General features: G+C 39.6%; 1 protein-coding gene across 7 annotated transcripts in view; it reads right to left on the bottom strand.

Annotated features, from left to right (window-relative positions):
* Piezo (piezo type mechanosensitive ion channel component) overlaps positions 1-18,825 on the bottom strand; it is a 168,952-nt gene that overhangs the window by 101,701 nt on the left and 48,426 nt on the right. For 6 of the 7 annotated variants that reach the window (XR_011715451.1, XM_071684922.1, XM_071684921.1 and 3 more), the window contains exons 6-14: positions 15,460-15,595; positions 13,822-13,932; positions 13,325-13,481; positions 6,035-6,250; positions 5,617-5,745; positions 4,402-4,539; positions 1,598-1,766; positions 346-527; positions 39-209 (exon numbers count right to left, since the gene is read on the bottom strand). Coding sequence is in view for 6 of the 7 variants with exons in the window: in XM_071684922.1 (XP_071541023.1) it covers positions 39-209; positions 346-527; positions 1,598-1,766; positions 4,402-4,539; positions 5,617-5,745; positions 6,035-6,250; positions 13,325-13,481; positions 13,822-13,932; positions 15,460-15,595 (1,409 nt within the window). In the remaining variant the exon portion in view is untranslated. Of the gene's footprint in view, positions 1-38; positions 210-345; positions 528-1,597; positions 1,767-4,401; positions 4,540-5,616; positions 5,746-6,034; positions 6,251-8,244; positions 8,523-13,324; positions 13,482-13,821; positions 13,933-15,459; positions 15,596-18,825 lie in introns of those variants that run through there. The other variant, XM_071684924.1, reaches the window with a different exon arrangement.

Raw genomic sequence — 18,825 nt, forward strand, 5'->3', positions numbered from 1 at the left:
AGCTATCATTTGTCCTTAGTTATATCATATGGACCTACCTCAAGTCCCATGTCATTCTGAAGCTGGATGGGGATGCCTGTGTAGTTCTGCCAATAATCTGGAAAGTTGTCAAACTGATATGTGTAGGTAAGAACCAACACCAACATCTGGTACACAATAACAGTAAGCCAGAATCCATAGAGGAAGTTGCGCCATGCAGAATATGACAACTGTAAAAAAAACGTAAATTTAAAAGAAAAAATGACACCTGCATGTACACACAAGATATTATGAATAAATATGAGTACAAAATTATGTAACAAACATTTCTTTCCGTTTCAAACTATCAAAGGCACTAAAACTCACTTGAAAAGTGATGGTGAAGATGAGGAATAGAACCATGTACATGATTCTGAAAATGACTACCTCGGAACCCTGGATACCAAAGACAAAAAGCATGATAGCAACAACCCATATCCAAAATTTGACCAAGAGGCTGCGCACCCACTGTCCAAGACGCTGCATTACAGGGGACGTTGTTGTTTCATCTGTTTGGGATAAACAAAGGTACGGTATAGTGCTTTAAATGAAAAATGTAGAATTCCCGGGGTCACCTATTTCAGTCAAATGGGGACTGGCTAACGGAACTCAACTCTATAATTTGATATTTTATATGTCTTAAATCAGGAGGTGGAAGAATGGAGTGAAAAAGATTTTGAGCAATCTTGGCCTGAACATACAGGAGAGTGAGAGGCATGCAAGGAATAGAGTAAATTGTATACTGGGGTCGAAGTGCCATCAAGGGACTAAATCAGGGAAGGTGAAGCATCTGAGGTAAACCATGGAAAGGTCTGTATGTGGATTAAGGAGCTGTGGTCTTTGTGCATTACACATGACAACTAGAGACACTGTGTGAATGAATGTGACCTTTTTGTCCGTTTTCCTGGTTTGTTTTCCTTTCCTAGGAATTTAGTTTCTAACAAATATCACACTTGTAGATGGTCTGTCCCTACAGAGGGAGCCATGCATCATCAACTAAGTCACACATCCTCAGCTAACTATAAGAAAGTCTGTCCCTGGGAGACTCGTGTTAAAGCCTAAACTGATCATGCCAAGGATAGTTATCAATCCACTGACACCTTACAATAAAATGCATGGCTATGATTTCTATCAGTATCCAGGCAGTGACAGTGGAAAATATCATTGGACCATCTGTTAGTTCCTTTAAAAATGGTATATCTTAGTTTAAACTATTTGATGATGTCCATCCTCTAATGCATAGTTATTAATGGTGATATAAGTGAGTGATGTACTCGGACTAGGCAAGAATGCCCAATCTCTCATCCACATTTATCAATGGTAGTTTAGGTTGTACTGATGAGCATAAGGGAAATGTTTTTCACCACACATTGAAATAATACTGTACAGAGAACTCTGAAGGTAATATAACGTTAACGCACTGTGTAGGTTGACAATTCTGCGTCCAAAATCCACAATTCTCTTGGTGTCCAAAATCCATTTTTTTTGGAGGAAATTTTACTCTTAACCTTTCACACTGAAATTCATAATACATTTGGGTAAAGATCATAACCTCCATCAGATTCGAGTAACAACTTACCATGGGAGGAAGTGACAAGTGTGGTGACAGGCTGGCCAGTTGTGGTAGTACTAACAGCAACTGTAAATGGCTGTAGGGCTGCAGCAGTGGACATCTCACGCTTGGTGGCTTCAATCACCTCCTGTATGTACTGGCGAAGTGTGATCCAAAACATGGTTGTATACAATACCTGCAGAAAATAAAGTTATAAAAAAAAATCTGTTCCTTGAAAAAAGTCTTGCTTCTGTGATAATGAATATACAGTTAACTGCACAGCTAGATTGGACTTATGAAATTCACAAACCACGTTTTGACTGGACTATCAGTGTTAATCGACCACCTGCTCACGGATACACCGAGTGAAAAGTTCCCTTTGGTAGGGCTGTATCATTGGGAGTATATTATGGTTACAAAACATTTCACTCCAAAGGACACTACATTTCCTTATTATGGAAAGTAGAGCAGCCTCGGGTTAGAGTACCTTTTAAAAAAGTCCAGGGTAACACCATTTCTCTCAATGATAAAAAAAACAAGACTATCCAAGACTATCCCTTATTTGACTTAGTGCTGGTTTTCCTTTCTCTACTATGAGGTAGCTACTTTCTCTGCCTTATGTTTACATAGTAACTCCCCTAAAACTTTCCATTCGCTACTCAGGACGGACAAGGAGAAAGACGACTAGATGGAAAAATAAGGGGAATATTAGGAAGAAGTGGCAGGAGAATTACGTATCAGGTCAAAGGGGCAGGAAAAATTAACACCATTAGAAGCAGTATTACTGAAAGCATGATAATGACATTAGTTGTCGTGGCAGCAAACACTCGAGACAATGATAAAGAGACAGCCACAGAGAAACAAATTGCAACATTTTTGTTGTGTAATTGTGTATGTTCCCATCTTTTAGCATCAAGCTCAACTCCATCTTTTTCTTTAAATAGAACCTTTCACTGTTACATAATGAATAACAGCAAGGAAGCTACACATCTATAAACATAAATGCTTGACAATATCACCGTGGCATCCACAGAAAAGAATGATGGCATCATACCAATGACAGCGATTGCTAAAATAACTTTCTTTTGAAGAACCCAATCTTCTCCCTACAAAGGATATCATCTGAATCAGCTCAGAAATCATATAGGGAAGGTAAATTATAAGGGAAAAGAGTGCCAACTTCCTACATTCAGTGTAGTCAGATAATACTACACATGACAAGAGAACTCTTGTTAGCATTCCAGTTCTCTCAAGTCCAACACTTAGTTTCTCCTTCCCTCTTGGTTTCATTACCGAATCTATGTATAAATTTTATCAAAATAATCTATAGCCCAGTAAATTTTCTTTAATTCTATCAGGAAATACAATAAGTCAACATGGTTATAACCAAAGCATACACCTGACAAAATATAAACTTTATGAAATGAATTTTCAGCTCAGTGGAAAGGTGATACATCTGACATTTCAGTATATCAGCCTTTTCACAAACTAAGTTATTTAGGATTCTCAAAGTTCACCAATGTATCTTAAGTCATTCAAAATTTACAACAGTGATAGGAATATTCAAAGCACAACTTTTAACAATCTCATGTCAATGACCAATGACTTACATAGGTAGTTTAGATCCAACAGACATCCAAAACTTAAAAATTCATGAAATCCAATTCTGTGTCGAGATGCATTTCATAGTTTGAAATGCACATCAACCTTTCCCACTAATCATATGCACATACCACACTTCTTGACTTCAGAAGAGCTCCCTCCCCACAACACACCAGTATCCACTGTGATCTCACACATGGCACTACACATCATGATGTTTCTTAGATAACTTGCTCTAATGGTGACACAGGTACAAGATTTTTTTATTGGTGTACCTCAATTAGCAATAAACTCGTGTAAAAATATAAGCCAAAGAAAGAACATCAAATATCTATAATCATGGCAAACATTTACACAATAGTGGTAGCAAGCATCTCAAAAACCTTGCTGTAATGGTGATGGTACAAAATTTACTATATAATGTATATAGCACTAAAGAAAAATAATTCAGACAAAGTCCTGTAAAAAGAAAATTGCAGCTTGTCACAAATTAATAATTATCATTAATACATGCAGCTGACAGCTGGGTATATATACCTTGTTCACCTCAGGAATGCCAGGAAGGCTCACCCCATTGCAAAGACGTCAAGATACAACGATGTTGGAATTGCCTTTTTCTGCACAAACAATTTCATACCAGTCCTTGATAATACAAGCTTAAAACAAAAATTAGAAAAAAATGAATAAAAAACTTAGGGATCTTAATTATAACTGGTTCATGCTGAAGTGTGTGAGGCATGCAAGGAACATAGGAAACTGAAGTGATGTGCTTTACAGGACACATGCTGTCAATGGTCTGAAACAGGGTATGTGAAGAGGTTAGGAGAAACCACGGAAAGGTCTATGAAACCTGGTTGTGGATAGGGTACTCTGGTTTTGGTGCAATATTCATGACAGAGACGATGTGAGAGAATGAGACCATTTCTTTGTTCTTCACAAACATTCATGAAAAAACTAATTTCTTGATCATTAACATGTCTTATAATAGTTGGGCATATTTGTCAATACCAAAAAAATCAGTTCACAAGATCATATGAAGGCAAACATTTCCAAATGTGAAAGTTTACAAAATAACCATGATAATGCAAGACAGGGAGCAGATCAGGAGGAGATTTAAAGTGGTCACAGGTAGGTACAAGACTGCCAACTAGTAAAGAAATGTACTCCTACATGTTCACATCAGCAAAGTCCACAGGTAAATACTACCTTTCACATGGTGCTGTTCTCACCTTGACCAACAGGGGCTTGCACGGCAAGTAGGTGTACTTCACAAGGCCAATCTGACCAAGATTCACCGTTTTCACCTGGCTAGGCAGTTCATCTTCAGTCAAATCCATGCAGTAAATGTACTGAACAACCAACAGAAGCTGCAAAAATCACAAAATTTTGTCAAAATAACTACCAAAGCTCTATTAATATAAAAATTTGGTAAATCAACCTTAACTAAAAACATTATTTTGGGTACAGATACCTCAGAATTTGGACAAGGTTTTGGGCTACCACATGACCTTGAAGGCCTTTTTAATTATTTGTACATCTATTTGCACTTTTTCATGGCCAAACCATAATACCTGGATGTTTATGTACTTCAAAATTTATGCTATGCAAGTAGGTAAAGAGAGCAGATAAAGCAAGATCCAAGAATTTATTCATTTTTCTCCGAACACCACGTTGAAAACTAGGATACAATTCTGGCTCTTGCCTTCAGCTTTTCCTGCAGCCTTTTACCCATCTGTCACCATGCATAACATCAATCTGGGAAAGGTACGTCTGTCTTTTAATCTTTCACAGGTGAAGCAGTGTACCTTAAGGCCTCTAACTTGCATGTAGGTACTTCAGAACCTTGGCAAAATTTTAAGTTGCTATACGTAGGCCTTGAAGGTCATTTTCAAGCGCATTTGTTACTATTCCATGGTCGAACCATAATATCAAGAGGTCCCAGATTTTGGGTGTAGGTACCCCAGATTCGGGGAAAGATTCTCTGCTACAGTACACTAGTCTTGAAAGTCATCTTGACAAATGTTATTTTGAGGCCAACAAAGACTGCTTTTCAAAAGCCTTAAAGATTACACTAAATTCACTGCACTCATTCAAAATAGATGACTTAGCAGCCTTACATTATAATGAAGGTACCTCAAGATCAAAGACAAGAGCAGTGATACAGAGCCTGGTTTTAAAGGCTAACAAAGGCCACCCTTCAAGGCTCAGAGTTACTACAACCATTTCTTCTCGTGCAGGGTTCAGTATCCAAGCTAATATCAGTTAATATGAACTTTTAAAACATACCAGTCATCTTCAGAGAATCTCCCATTTATCGTAGAGCATCTATTATAAATCTAAGAAATGTATATATGTAAATGTACATTTGTGATATAACAATATACAAGTTCTTTTACTTCAAAGATTATTATGCTTTATAGATAAGTGATACAAGTATGACACACCTCAGCATATACTACGAGAAAAGGAGAACAGCGGAGCATAGCAGCACGTTGGTTGGGGATCATCCAAAGGACACAAGCCCATAAAAGTAGTGCAAAAGTTAGCCAGCTGTGATAAGTTATGCTCCAGGCCTGTGGGAGAATAAAACATACCAACCATTTTCAAATGCCTCGTGTATCTACACAGGATATGGTGATTTGGGGTTTCTTTACTACATCACCATTCTTAATATAAAATAAAGGTAAAATTCTTCGTTTTCTAAAGTTACAGTATCAGCATAGTACTGTGAATATTTAGATCAATATTCTCTACCCTGAGAGATAAAACAATTATGAAAATTTTTATCATTAATTACCACACAATAACAAGACACCTGATGTTTTCATTGTAAGTAATATAATACGATGAAACAAGTCTGACCATCATAACAATGTTGGTGGCTATGTAGGAAGAGCGGATGATCAACTGGAACACACTGATGAGTGGAGCAATTAGCCTCTGGAGAGGGTTTTCCTCACCTCCCTCCTCCTCCCCACCACCCTCAACATCCCCAACTCCCCCATTTCCGTCACCACTGTCCTGCTGTGTCCCCACTGTGCTGGGAAGCTGGCTGCTATTTTCACTCTTCTCCATCACCTGCAACAAGTTTTAGTATTATGACAAAATGCTTGGACAGCAAGTGTGAAACACAGAACAGACTAATGAGGATGTTACTTGGAGAAACAGAGATGATGGGGATGTTTGGGAGGAGGTAACAGGGATATGCTAAGAAAATATGACGGGGTGAAAGGAACAGAGTACCTATGGATAAGTGACCAAATGTTTAGGGACAGTCTGATAATGAAATGTTAATGGTCAAAAGGAAGTTAAATACTTCCAGATGGCACAAAGTTATGTATATGTATATTAGGGCTTATAGTTGGGTGTTTGGGACTAAAATTGATGGTATGTTATCTTAAGTTAATAAATGTAGGATGATGGGATATCTGATGTTATGTAGGATAAGAAGTTGTCTATGGATATTAGAGCAGCCGATAAGATTTGAGGTTATGAACGATGTTTGGGGACCCAAGGGCTAACATTGGGATAATGTGGGTCTAATGGCAATAGGAATATTTGGGGACCCAAACTGGGAAATGTCTTGCACTCAGATGGCTGGTAGGGAATCGGTAAGATTGTAAGGACATCTAACGGAGTTTATGTCAGAGCATGAGGGATTATAGGTTGATATCTGTGAATGAAAAGATGAATGATAGGCAAGAAGTTCAAGGCCATATGATATGGAAATGTCAATAGCAAGGGAAGAGTTTGAAAACAACAGGTTCATACACAAAACATTTCAGGAAATTTGGAGAGCCACCATGCAGAAGCTCTAGTCATAAAACAATGCAGTTGTGAACCTTAGGTATATGGACACTTATATTTTCTCAAAAAAAAAAAAAAAAAAAAAAAAAAAAAAAAAAAAAAAAAAATTCCACAATAACATGACAAAACGGTAAGTTCCCATTCAAATTTTCACATTTGTAGTGGAAATCTTCAAAACATAAAAAGACAGGGTGAAGAACTAAAGAGATCAACACGTTTTGACATTAGAATCAAAGTAATCACACGAAACAATCCACCGTGTTCAAAATAAGGAAACCAAATCGGAACTACCACACATCAACATACATAAAACTTCAGAGATCACAAGAACAATATCACAATAAGAAGTGGATGAAAACAGCAAGTTAGGTAGTATCTCAAAAAGAAAATTCACACATCCATCAACATTTGCACCTCAAAACAAAGTTCACAGGTTTATCAACAGTACACTTGAACACATAATATTCATCAAATACAATAGTTTATTTCACTGGTCACTCACTACAGAACAGCCACAATAACAAACGCATAAAATCAGTAAGTCACCCACAGTATAACAAAAATGACAAAGGGAATTTTTAGCATGGAAGGTAGTCACAACTAGACAAATGAACATAATATCTGGACAAGACAGACTGATGTTATATTAAGAATACTTATAATATGAACAGGAGATAAGGAGACATTCTGGGGAGAATATACAGTACTTACAATATTAAGGAGCTATGAGATGACTTTGGAGGAAACTACTTACAGTGCCTGGTGAATGCAGGGTTGAATTTGGAGGATAGCTTCATATATCAAAGGAAGGTATAGGTAGTCTGGAGGAAGGCTGACCACAGTACCTAGAGGATGTTTGTAAAGTAGGCAGATGAAAATTTTTGCAGAAAGGCCTTGCAAATTACCTAAAATGGAAGGAACGCAAGGTTGGTGTAAGGTTACCCAAATATCTTTGGGTAAACCATGAGATACAGCCGAATATTCATTTACAATACCCTTAAAGAGGAACTGAAATCAGGGGCTACTACGGAATCCAGATCTGGAAAAAAAAATCTTTTAAAGGGATGGAGGTGGTGGGGTCAGTGTTTTCAGTTTTATCACATACAGAACCTGACAGCAGAGGAGACTGTTTCAGGATTTGAACTAGGAAGGACCAGGGACTGACTATCAAAAGCTGCAATAGAAAAATAGGGCAACAGTGGTCACCATGTAAAGTAACTGGAGGGAAAATGGATTGACTATGGAGGGTTTACTGTGAACAATACCTGGAAAAGGCGGGGACTTAGTTTGGAGGGTAGGGAGCCATTGGGACCTCCTGAGGATCTGATGCTGCGGGCAGAGGTGCTGTTGCTCATCATAGAGGTGTTGCTCCAGGCAGAGTCACGGACAGAGGCATTGCGGCTGCGGGCTGAAGCAAGTGGTGTATCCCAGCCTGTATCTGAATCCCGGCCCAAGCCCTTGCCTGTGCTGCCCAACACACCCTCCTGCCCAGCATGAGGGACACCAATCACCTAACTACCTCAGCTTCATACACTAAGATCATCTACTGAATCAACTACAAATCATATTCCCTGCAAAATGTGATAACATGCACAAGAATTTCTAAGGTGAAAACAAGATAGTGTCAGAACCATTTCCCAGCTACAACAAGGTTATCTAAAGAATATATGATTCAATCATCATATCAAATATTCAACACACAGTAATGCAAACAGAAAATTAATAAAAACCTAACATTCTTTCAACAAAAGATGAGACACTAGGCAAAGACACTGTTTACTACGTTACCTGCTAGTCACAGGTCTTTATGCTGCAATTATCCTACAAAAAAAACTCTGGACAGACTATCTACAACTGAAAGGCTACTCATGTTCATCTTTGCCATACACATCAGAGATGCTAATGGAACATAGCTTTATGAAAACAAAATACATATTTCTTTGCAAGTAAATAATACTGCATACAGCCGTTTTTGTATGGTCTCATAAAGGGCCAAAACAAATATAAAGTATCAAATTTAAGAATGAAGGATTCTCAAATTTTTCACTATCCCTGGATTGTGCACATAACAGTTACTCTGTCTCAGACTTATGTTTTATTTCTTTTATCATCTGCAGTCTGTTTCCATCTACTAACAGTCTTTCTTGGTGCCTTAGCCATCTACCTTAATCCCCTGGAACAAATACTAATTGAGAGTTTCGAACACCATTGTGATATTCATCATAGTGGGCCTAAAAATCAGGTCATGAAATCTCTACCAGCCAAGTACATCCTCTCGGCTGTCTGGCCACATCTGCCCTCAACAAAGACCTATAACCATGCAATACTAAACACAGAAACAATCATCAAACATAAGCAAATGTGGGTGATGATGCAGAATAAATCTAAGGAGAGTTGATCTCTGGGATGTACAGTATACGAGATCAATTAAGAAATTATAAAACAAAGCAACAATAAAAGGGGTAAAACAACGACTTTGTAAAAAAAAAATTGCAAAAAGTAACAACTTTTGACACCATATACACATCATAAAGGCTACATTTATGGTACAGACAAAACAGCTACCAATATGGATGGACAAGAAAGTTCCTGAAGGCAACAAAACAAGTCAAGCACAGTAAGTGCATAAAATTGTTTTACGAGAAATCTCTAAAGCGCTGACGAACATTGTGTTACAGTGGGGATAGCAATGGTATGCGGGGACAGCAGTGGTATGTGAACAAAGACGAGTGAAAATGCCTCATTAAGTGTGATAGTATGTTATTAAGCATGATGGTACAAAAAAAAAAAAAGGTGAGCATATTAGTAAAGTGTCTGTCAACCATGACAGTTAATCATCTAGACTGCATCATCAAAAACGACTAAGTGTGATAATGTATAAAGTGTTATCTGTCAATAAATATGATAGCCTACTGTTAAGTGCCCATATCAATAGGTGTGATGGCTTATCATGGTGTAACAATGTATCACTGATGGTGCCAAGTGACAACATTTCATTAGTGATAAGTGTGCCATTTAATGCAATAGTGTGACAAGGCAAGAGTGCCATAAAGTGTGATAAATGTGGGAATGGCATTAAAAGTGGAAGTATGTCAATGTGGTCAAATTATCAAAAGCAACAATGTCATGACAGCCATTCATCAAGTACGAGTATGTCACTGTGTAATAGCACAATAAATCTGACTCATTAAGTGTTGTTGCAAGATGATTTTTTCCATGTAACTGGGGTTGACAACACAGAGATAGTGTGATAATGTGTAAACTTTATTAACCCATTTGCACTCTATAGAGAGGGAGTTTTACATTTGAAAATCCTCTAATATCCTGAAACCTCTCGAGTTGATGTATGCTGTCTGCATTAACCATGTCCTCAGTCTATCTGTTCATCATCCACCCATCTTACCAAGTCTATCTGTTCCCATCATCCAACAATCTTACTTAAATTGTACTTCTTTACATCCTGATTCACATGTTTCTTAACTTCATGTTATGTCCTGTGGTTCTTCTATTCCTGCCTCTCTCAAAGAACTGTCCACTTTATCAAATTTTTAAACTTTCAAGGTTGTGATCAGGTCATCCATCATTCTTTCATCTTCCAGACTTTCCCTGCAGCTTAGCTCTCTTTACTCTGGTTCTATCTGTGTTGTAATCCACTGTACTTTCTCAACGAGTTCTTTACGCTTCTTCAGGTGCAAAGACCAAACCAGAGAAGTATATTCTAGTTGTGGTCTTGTGTAGAATACCAATAGCTTCTTAATATTTTATTTATATATTTTGTTCCCTTAGCTATTCTCCAGATATGGGACTCTGGTTACAGGATAAGGATGATGACTACTCCCAGGTCTCTCTGGCACACAGAATCATGGGACTTACTTCCTGCTAGGCACTTATCATAACGAGGCCATCTGTTGCTTTGTCCCATCCTTATTACTTTACACATGCTACAGGTAACTATGTAATCATGTGATAGCAGGACAGTGCAACAAAGTGTGAGAGAGTAACTGTGATAAGACATTCAGTGCAAGTGTCATTCATTGTGAAAGCATGATATGTTAGCACATCATTAAGTTTGGTAGTGTGTCAATACAATAGTATGAAAAGAAGGACATTAAGTGTAAGAGCATTCATTCAAGCATGACATGTTAGACACCATGTCAATAAGTATGATACAAAGTCACTGACAGCATGCTATTAATTGACAGTATGTCAAAATGATAGCATGATGAAGTGACAGCATGGCATCAACAGAGACATTGTAAAAGTGAGCGAGACATTCACCAAGTGTGACTGAAGGCATAATAGCAAGTCACTGTGACACTTAGAAAGTGTGATAACATGTTATAAAGAGTGACAGCATGTCACTAGTAGTTCATTAGTGTGACTGCTGAGAATGAAAATGTCAGTATGTCCACATATCAACTGCGAGAGCAAGTGTAACATCATATATGACAGCATAATAAAAAGCATCACATGAGGAATGACTGCATGTCAAAGTGTAACATTAAGTTGTTAGGTGTGATAGCATGTTATTAAAGAGTGACAGCATATCATTACGTTCAATATAGAACTGCAAGGGTTTCTGACGAGTCAGAGCATGATAAGGTAGTAAATATGTGCTTAACATGTTCAAAACGTGGCAATACATGGGGATTTCTGAAACATTTAACCTTTGTGGGAAACATGAGTGAGGGCCAGATAAACCAGTGAGGTATTGTACAGTGGAAGATGAACACGCCACACAGGTAGTGTGTGCAATGTGGCACCTGGTGAGAGGATGGGTCATCATAAACACATGGAGATGTGGCATGTTACAAGAAAAAGGTGATCCATGAAGACATGAAAATGGAGAAATGAAGGAGTGTGCACATTCCAAAAGCCTGCCATGACACTAAAGGTGAAGAGGCCATCAGGTTGGCCACGATGCTACGGCTGAGGGGAGCTTCATTAGGCTGCCCATAACTTCAAAGGGAGAACAAGCTGTCAGACCTCCCAAAACACCAAGGTGGAGGGTAGCCCCATTAGAATAATCATGACACCCATGAGGGAGCTCCATCAGGCTGCTTCAGCTATGATCTCCAAGCCCTTAGAGCACTGGGCATCTGCAAAAATTTTGTGCCAATGCTGAAGGGATATGGAGAAATACTTACACTTGAAAACAACTTACACAAAGTGGGGTGGGTTTATAATTTGTTTTCCTGAAGACCTGAACAGCTACTCATAACAGGTCAATGGTGAACAATTAAAATAACTGTTTAAGCTGATAATCCAACAAAGCGCTAAAGGACATCAGTCTGTCATCTTATGATGAGGCAAAATCCCAAGTTACTATTAAAGTATAAAGAGGACGAGTGTGAGACACTGGCATGATTATCATAAGAGTGTAACCACTATCGGCCCCCAAACAAGTGCTAGAGATGCACTGGTTCTAATGAACGGTGCAAAATATAAACCAAAGTAGCTAGGTGATGATAGGATTCCTAAGAGGCAGGAAAACATTTGATGCCCCACAATACAGCACTGGAGCAGGCTGTATTTGGTAAAACACCCGAGAATCACAAAACATGTAGACTAGGAGAGACAACATATGAGGGAATGAGGTTTGTAGGGTTGTAGTTACTACAGCCAGAGGCAACAAAAGACATGGTGCACAAAGACAAGGGGCAATAAGCACTGTTGGCTGATATTTCTAGTGTACAAAGACAGTGCTCTGAATGTGGCCCATTTAAGATGTCTACTTTACAGTGATCATGGGCAGTGCTGTCCTGAGAAGTAATGGCTAAGGATGGCCAAGAGAGGTGTAAGGTGCATCTGATTACTTGTGTGTCATGAGGGATGCGGCGGCGAGGGTGGTGGCTGAGGGAGGTACGTCGAGACCGAATCTCTGACGCCGAGGACCTGCCAGACTTCATGGAGCGACTCCTGACGGTGCTACGCCGGATAAGATACCGTACACTGGACCCCATCGGGGACAGTAGCGCCGCCTGCAGAAGGGAAGAGCAAGGGAGGCATGGGGGTCAGGGAGGGGAACTCTGGGATAAGGATAGTGTGTTGTCAGGAGACATGATGGTGTTGCAGTGTGGGGTGATATATGTCCCACTGTTAAATGCCAGTCACTAGTGGTGGACTAACATCAGTGATCATCCTTCCCTAGCTGGTTCTGCTGGTAAACAAGAGTATTACAAACCCTTGAACAAATGCCATTTGCAGGACAACACAGAGGGTGTCAGTCGACCCCTGCAACCACACTTAACACCTCACTCAACAAACCACTCAAAACACCTTATCCTTACAGTAAAAAGGATAGAATTAAAACCGAAAAATAACTAAAGAGTGAATTTTGATTACCTTGTTGGAGAGGAGGAACTGAGATTCGAATGCGAGGACATAGTACAGAGCGAGGAGGATGATGGGGTTGACAAACCTGGACCACTCGCCAGTGGCAAGAGGTGCCGACCGAGGCTCCTGACAGTTTGTTTCTACCACTGCTGTGAAGCCAAAAACCCTGCCAAAGGCCAGGAAGATGGGGAAAGTTATTCTAGCAAATGATTCATTAACCACTTGAGCACAACAATAAAGCCCTTGTAAATAAAGGCACGATCTTTCACCTAATCCTAGTCAGTTCAAGGATCATACCGTCATGCTCAAGGGCTTATACTACAACGTAAGGTTGTTAAAACTATATATATTTGTCTGGCTGATGAGAACCACACATTTTCATACACAAGCATACACAATATCTTCATTAAGCTATGTTGCATGTTACAGTATTCGTTAATAACTTGAAACAAGGATCCGATCCACTTGAAGACAAGACATGTTGAAAAGTGAAGCTGCAGATATACCTGGCACAAAGGGAGTCAGGGGGAAAGTAGTACTGGAACCACTGGGCCTGGTACACGTACAACATAACAACGTGCACCCCAGCGAAGACCATCACCCCTCGACACACGTACCTGCCAGACACAACAATATCATCACTATCCTATTCACTGTTCATCATTGTTAATACTCTCTCCGACTTGACCCTTAACTTCCCATAACCATACCGACCACAACACAATTTCTACCACCATAACCATACACCAACATCTCACCACTAACACCATAACGCACACCAACCACAAATAATGCATGCACACCAACACTTGACAACAATAACCATAAAGCACACACACTAACATCACCATCGCAGCCACACACCAATGCCTTACTATACCCATTCCCTATCAACTCTCACTAGCACCACGACCATCTACCAGCAACCTTACACCAGTAGTCAAGAGGTTAAGCCTTTTAACTTAAGGTTTAAAGTTGTCATAAAAGGTAAATTCTTCATGCAAGGCTTTAAGTCATAACATCTACAGGCCTCTGATACTGGAGTTTCAAGCACACACACCAAATTCTCATACTAAACATTCCCAATCACTGAGCACCATGAATTGTAATTCATCTCTAATGCATATACAATGTATAGTTTTTAAGCCATCTTCAGAGTCTAGCGTCTCTCCTCTGGGGTTACATTCCTCTTACCCAAGTATGAGCAAGTGTTTGTAATCAAGAGCCCAAGTAACAAACATGAGTCTCAGTATTCAATAGTTCATGTCCTCTTGCTTAATGACAAAGATGCTTGTGTACTTCAGAGCTCCAGTGCAATCAAGAGTTCAAGTTTTCATTCTCAAATCTAATCATGAGGTCACACCTTACATAGGCTATCTCCATTTTATACAACACACAAAAAAAGTGGACTGTGGGCTATCTCCAAAAAAAAAAAAATCACTCGATTGTCTTTTTCCAAGCTAGCGTGATAGAACCAAGAATAGACAAACACAGGCTACATCCATTCAAATTCATTTTCAAGCTGTTATGTGTAACGTGCCAAAACCACAGCTCCCTATCTACAACCAAGCCCCACAGACCTTTACATGCTTACCTCTGATGCTTCACATGCCCTGGCTCAGTCCATTGACAGCAAGTCGACCCAGAATACTATATTGTTCCAATCCACCCTATCCCCTGCATGCCTTTCCCTCTTCTGCATATTCAGGCCCTGATCACTCAAAATTCTTTTTTTCACTATCCCTCCATTTCCAATTTGATCTCCCTGTTCTCCTTATTCCATCCACTTCTGAAACATATGTGCGCCTTGCTAACCTGTCCTCACTCATTCTCTCCGTACCTCAAAACCATTTCAGGGCGTCCTTTCAGTTCTCTAAACCAAACACTTTTTATCACCACACCTGTCTCTCTTAAGCTTTCATTACTTCACAAAACCACCTTACATCACATAAGCATCTCACCTTAATCATTATTCTTACCTCAATTTAACAGCAGTGACTGATATATGCTAGCCTTGCCTAATGGCAAAACCTCATTACGGGTAAAGAAAGTTGAAAATATGGGACACCAAAAAAACTGAGCTCTTTCCCAATAATGAATAAATACTAGTGTGATGAGGACCATAAATGTGATAAATGTCATACCCAAAACGCCGTCCTAGTGAGTTGTTGAGGCTCCAGTACGTGGCACTAGCCATGAAAATGACAAAGTACACGGCAGAAGTGACCGAGGGCACCATGACAGCTGCGCCTCCAATCATTGCCATAGCCATATAAGTGCCTGAAGACAACAAACACATGTTATTCATTCACCTTTCATATCCTGAAATTTCAGTATTCCTCTACAAAAGGAAGAACAGGGACAGCCTATATTTCAGTATTCCTCTGCAAAAGGAAGAACAGGGACAGCCTGTCAAAATATCTTAAACACTAAAGTTCCCTAAAGTTAGTTTCATTAAAGTATCTACTAGGCCACATGATACTGTATGGGTAAAACATTACAGGCACTAGGTATACTTGAATGTACAGAATTACATATATAGATGAATATAAGTTACTGAAAAGGATTAAGGGCCTCATATATTCTATATATAGATTCATACACTACAAAGTGTCAGTACCAGTGTAAAGACAGGAAATATGTCAAATAACAAGGAAGAGACCATGGAACTTGTGTATTCAGTATACAGACATAGGTTGGGTCAGTTCCTATATATGGACAGTCGAATTACACAGATGGGATAAGGGGCCCATACTGAGCTGCTTAAAGAAGAGATGCCCAGAGTGGTTTTCTCTAATGATGTCACTAGAAAGGATGACAAGATGTAAAATGTCATTCAAGCGTGTGAACATTTTCTGTTCAATAAGAAAAGTACTGAACTCCAAAGAAGATAAAAATACCCAAGCTATGTGGCCCTTTTACTTTAAGCCTTGAGGACAATGGTACAATCCATGAGCATGACTGCAATCTTTAAGCCCAGGGGTAAACTTACTGAGCATAACCACACTATCCTTTAGCACACCAGTACTATCCCTCAGCATGACAGTACGACTATCAAGTATAATTAATATAATTCTTGTGCATGATGGCCTGACATTCAACTTGAATCATAAGGGTCAAGTCAAATGCCAGGCCACTGTACCTAAGGATCATACTATCGTGTTCAATTACTTTATCATGGGTCACACAATCATTTGGGGGGGGGGGGGGGGGGGGGGGTTAAATCTATTCTCTCTCCTAACAAGGATATTGACAGGCAATACCAATACAGGAATCCCTCTTATAAACAACTAGGAATTAAACCATGCAAGGGAGAAGATGCAAATAAGAGGTTAGGAAAAAAAGAAGAAAAGATAAACCACATCTGGCTGATGTATGCATAAAGCAAATATAATGAAGTCAATTGGGAGGCGAGTTTGAATGGAGAAAAACTGGAGGAAGTGAAGTGTTTTAGATATCTGGGAGTGGATCTGGCTGCGGATGGAACAATGGAAGCGGAAGTGGATCATAGGGTGGGGGAGGGGGCAAAAATTCTGGGAGCCTTGAAGAATGTGTGGAAGTCAAGAACATTATCTCGGAAAGCAAAAATGGGTATGTTTGAAGGAATAGTAGTTCCAACAATGTTGTATGGTTGTGAGGCGTGGGCTATGGATAGAGTGGTGCGCAGGAGGATGGATGTGCTGGAAATGAGACGTTTGAGGACAATGTGTGGTGTGAGGTGGTTTGATCGAGTAAGTAATGTAAGGGTAAGACAGATGTGTGGAAATAAAAAGAGCGTGGTTGAGAGAGCAGAAGAGGGTGTTTTGAAATGGTTTGGGCACATGGAGAGAATGAGTGAGGAAAGATTGACCAAGAGGATATATGTGTCGGAGGTGGAGGGAACGAGGAGAAGAGGGAGACCAAATTGAAGGTGGAAAGATGGAGTGAAAAAGATTTTGTGTGATCGGGGCCTAAACATGCAGGAGGGTGAAAGGAGGGCAAGGAACAGAGTGAATTGGAGCGATGTGGTATACCGGGGTTGACGTGCTGTCAGTGGATTGAATCAGGGCATGTGAAGCGTCTAGGGTAAACCATGGAAAGCTGTGTAGGTATGTATATTTGCGTGTGTGGACGTATATATATACATGTGTATGGGGGTGGGTTGGGCCATTTCTTTCGTCTGTTTCCTTGCGCTACCTCGCAAACGCAGGAGAGAGCGACAAAGCAAAAAAAAAAAAAATGCAAAGAAACCATTAAAGCAAAGATACTCACTCACAAAGATCTAATTGTAACATGTAGAAGAATAATCTACAACAAAGAGAACTGTAAAGAACTGATAAAACACACACATGCAAAACATATACACAAGTGGAGACTATACCAGACCAAAAAAGAGAAATGCCGATATCCAGACATAACGGAAAATAGAACAGAAACGTCAGGAAGCAACCATGCAAAGTGGCAAATAATGGTATCCCTCATATCATGCAATAGGGTGGGTATCAAACACTAGTTCAAATTCAAACAAGTTAACTATCCAAAACCTACTATTAAATCCAAAGACCTCTGATGACATAGCTAATAACCTCCCTCAGATGATCCCTTTGATCATGACCCGTCCCATTAACAAAATCCTGATAATGACCGCACTTGTCATTCATTTTGAAGATGATCCCACTATCAACATTCCCTCTGATAACACTAATAACCTCCCTTCTGATGGCCCCCAGTGACACCCCTCTAGTCCTCATGATCCTAATAATGATCTTTCCTGTCCTCTTCATGATCTACAATAACAACCTCCCTTTTGACAACCTGTTATCTTCATGAACCCAACTAAAAACCTTCTCTCTAATGACCTGTCCTGATCAATACCAACTACTTCCTTCTAACGATCTACTAACAACCTATCCTTTTCTCCTGATGATCCCCATGATGACCTCTCCTTCTTGAAGACCCAACTAACAAGGTAAAGATATGATACACAGATCAACAAGATGAAAATGGCAGCTGTTATCAGTCGATATAAATTTTTCTCATTCCATTGTAGGGGTTCACTTAAGTATGCTTAACTGTGAGCTAAATTTAAAGATGAATGGGTAAACAGCTGAGGAAATGGGAAAAGTAGATGCCAAACTATAAAAAGAGGACAGTTGGGAAAGCAATAGGGCAGGTAACACGAAAAAAAAATGCATTTTGGTAGTATGAATAATGATGGAGCATTGGTGGTAGCACAGACTGATGACATTATGTAAGAGAAATGGGAAAGCGAGTGATGAGAAGGCGATGAAAGACCATAACATAATGGTGCAGGGAGAAAGGACAGCATTGGATGGGTGGGTGCGGCAGTGGTGCTGGAACCACTGACGAGGTTGACCCAAGTAATGAGGGTCAGACTCGGATACCAGCACCAACCCTCACCATCTGTCTCTTTACTGACCATCCTGATAGGGTGGGGCACAGACAACTGCACGAGAAGAGGCTCAAGGGCGGGGCAGAAGAAGGAAAAGAAAGAACAGAGGAGAGGAATG

This window comes from Panulirus ornatus, chromosome 39, assembly GCF_036320965.1.
Source record: "Panulirus ornatus isolate Po-2019 chromosome 39, ASM3632096v1, whole genome shotgun sequence".
Classification (NCBI taxonomy): domain Eukaryota; kingdom Metazoa; phylum Arthropoda; class Malacostraca; order Decapoda; family Palinuridae; genus Panulirus; species Panulirus ornatus.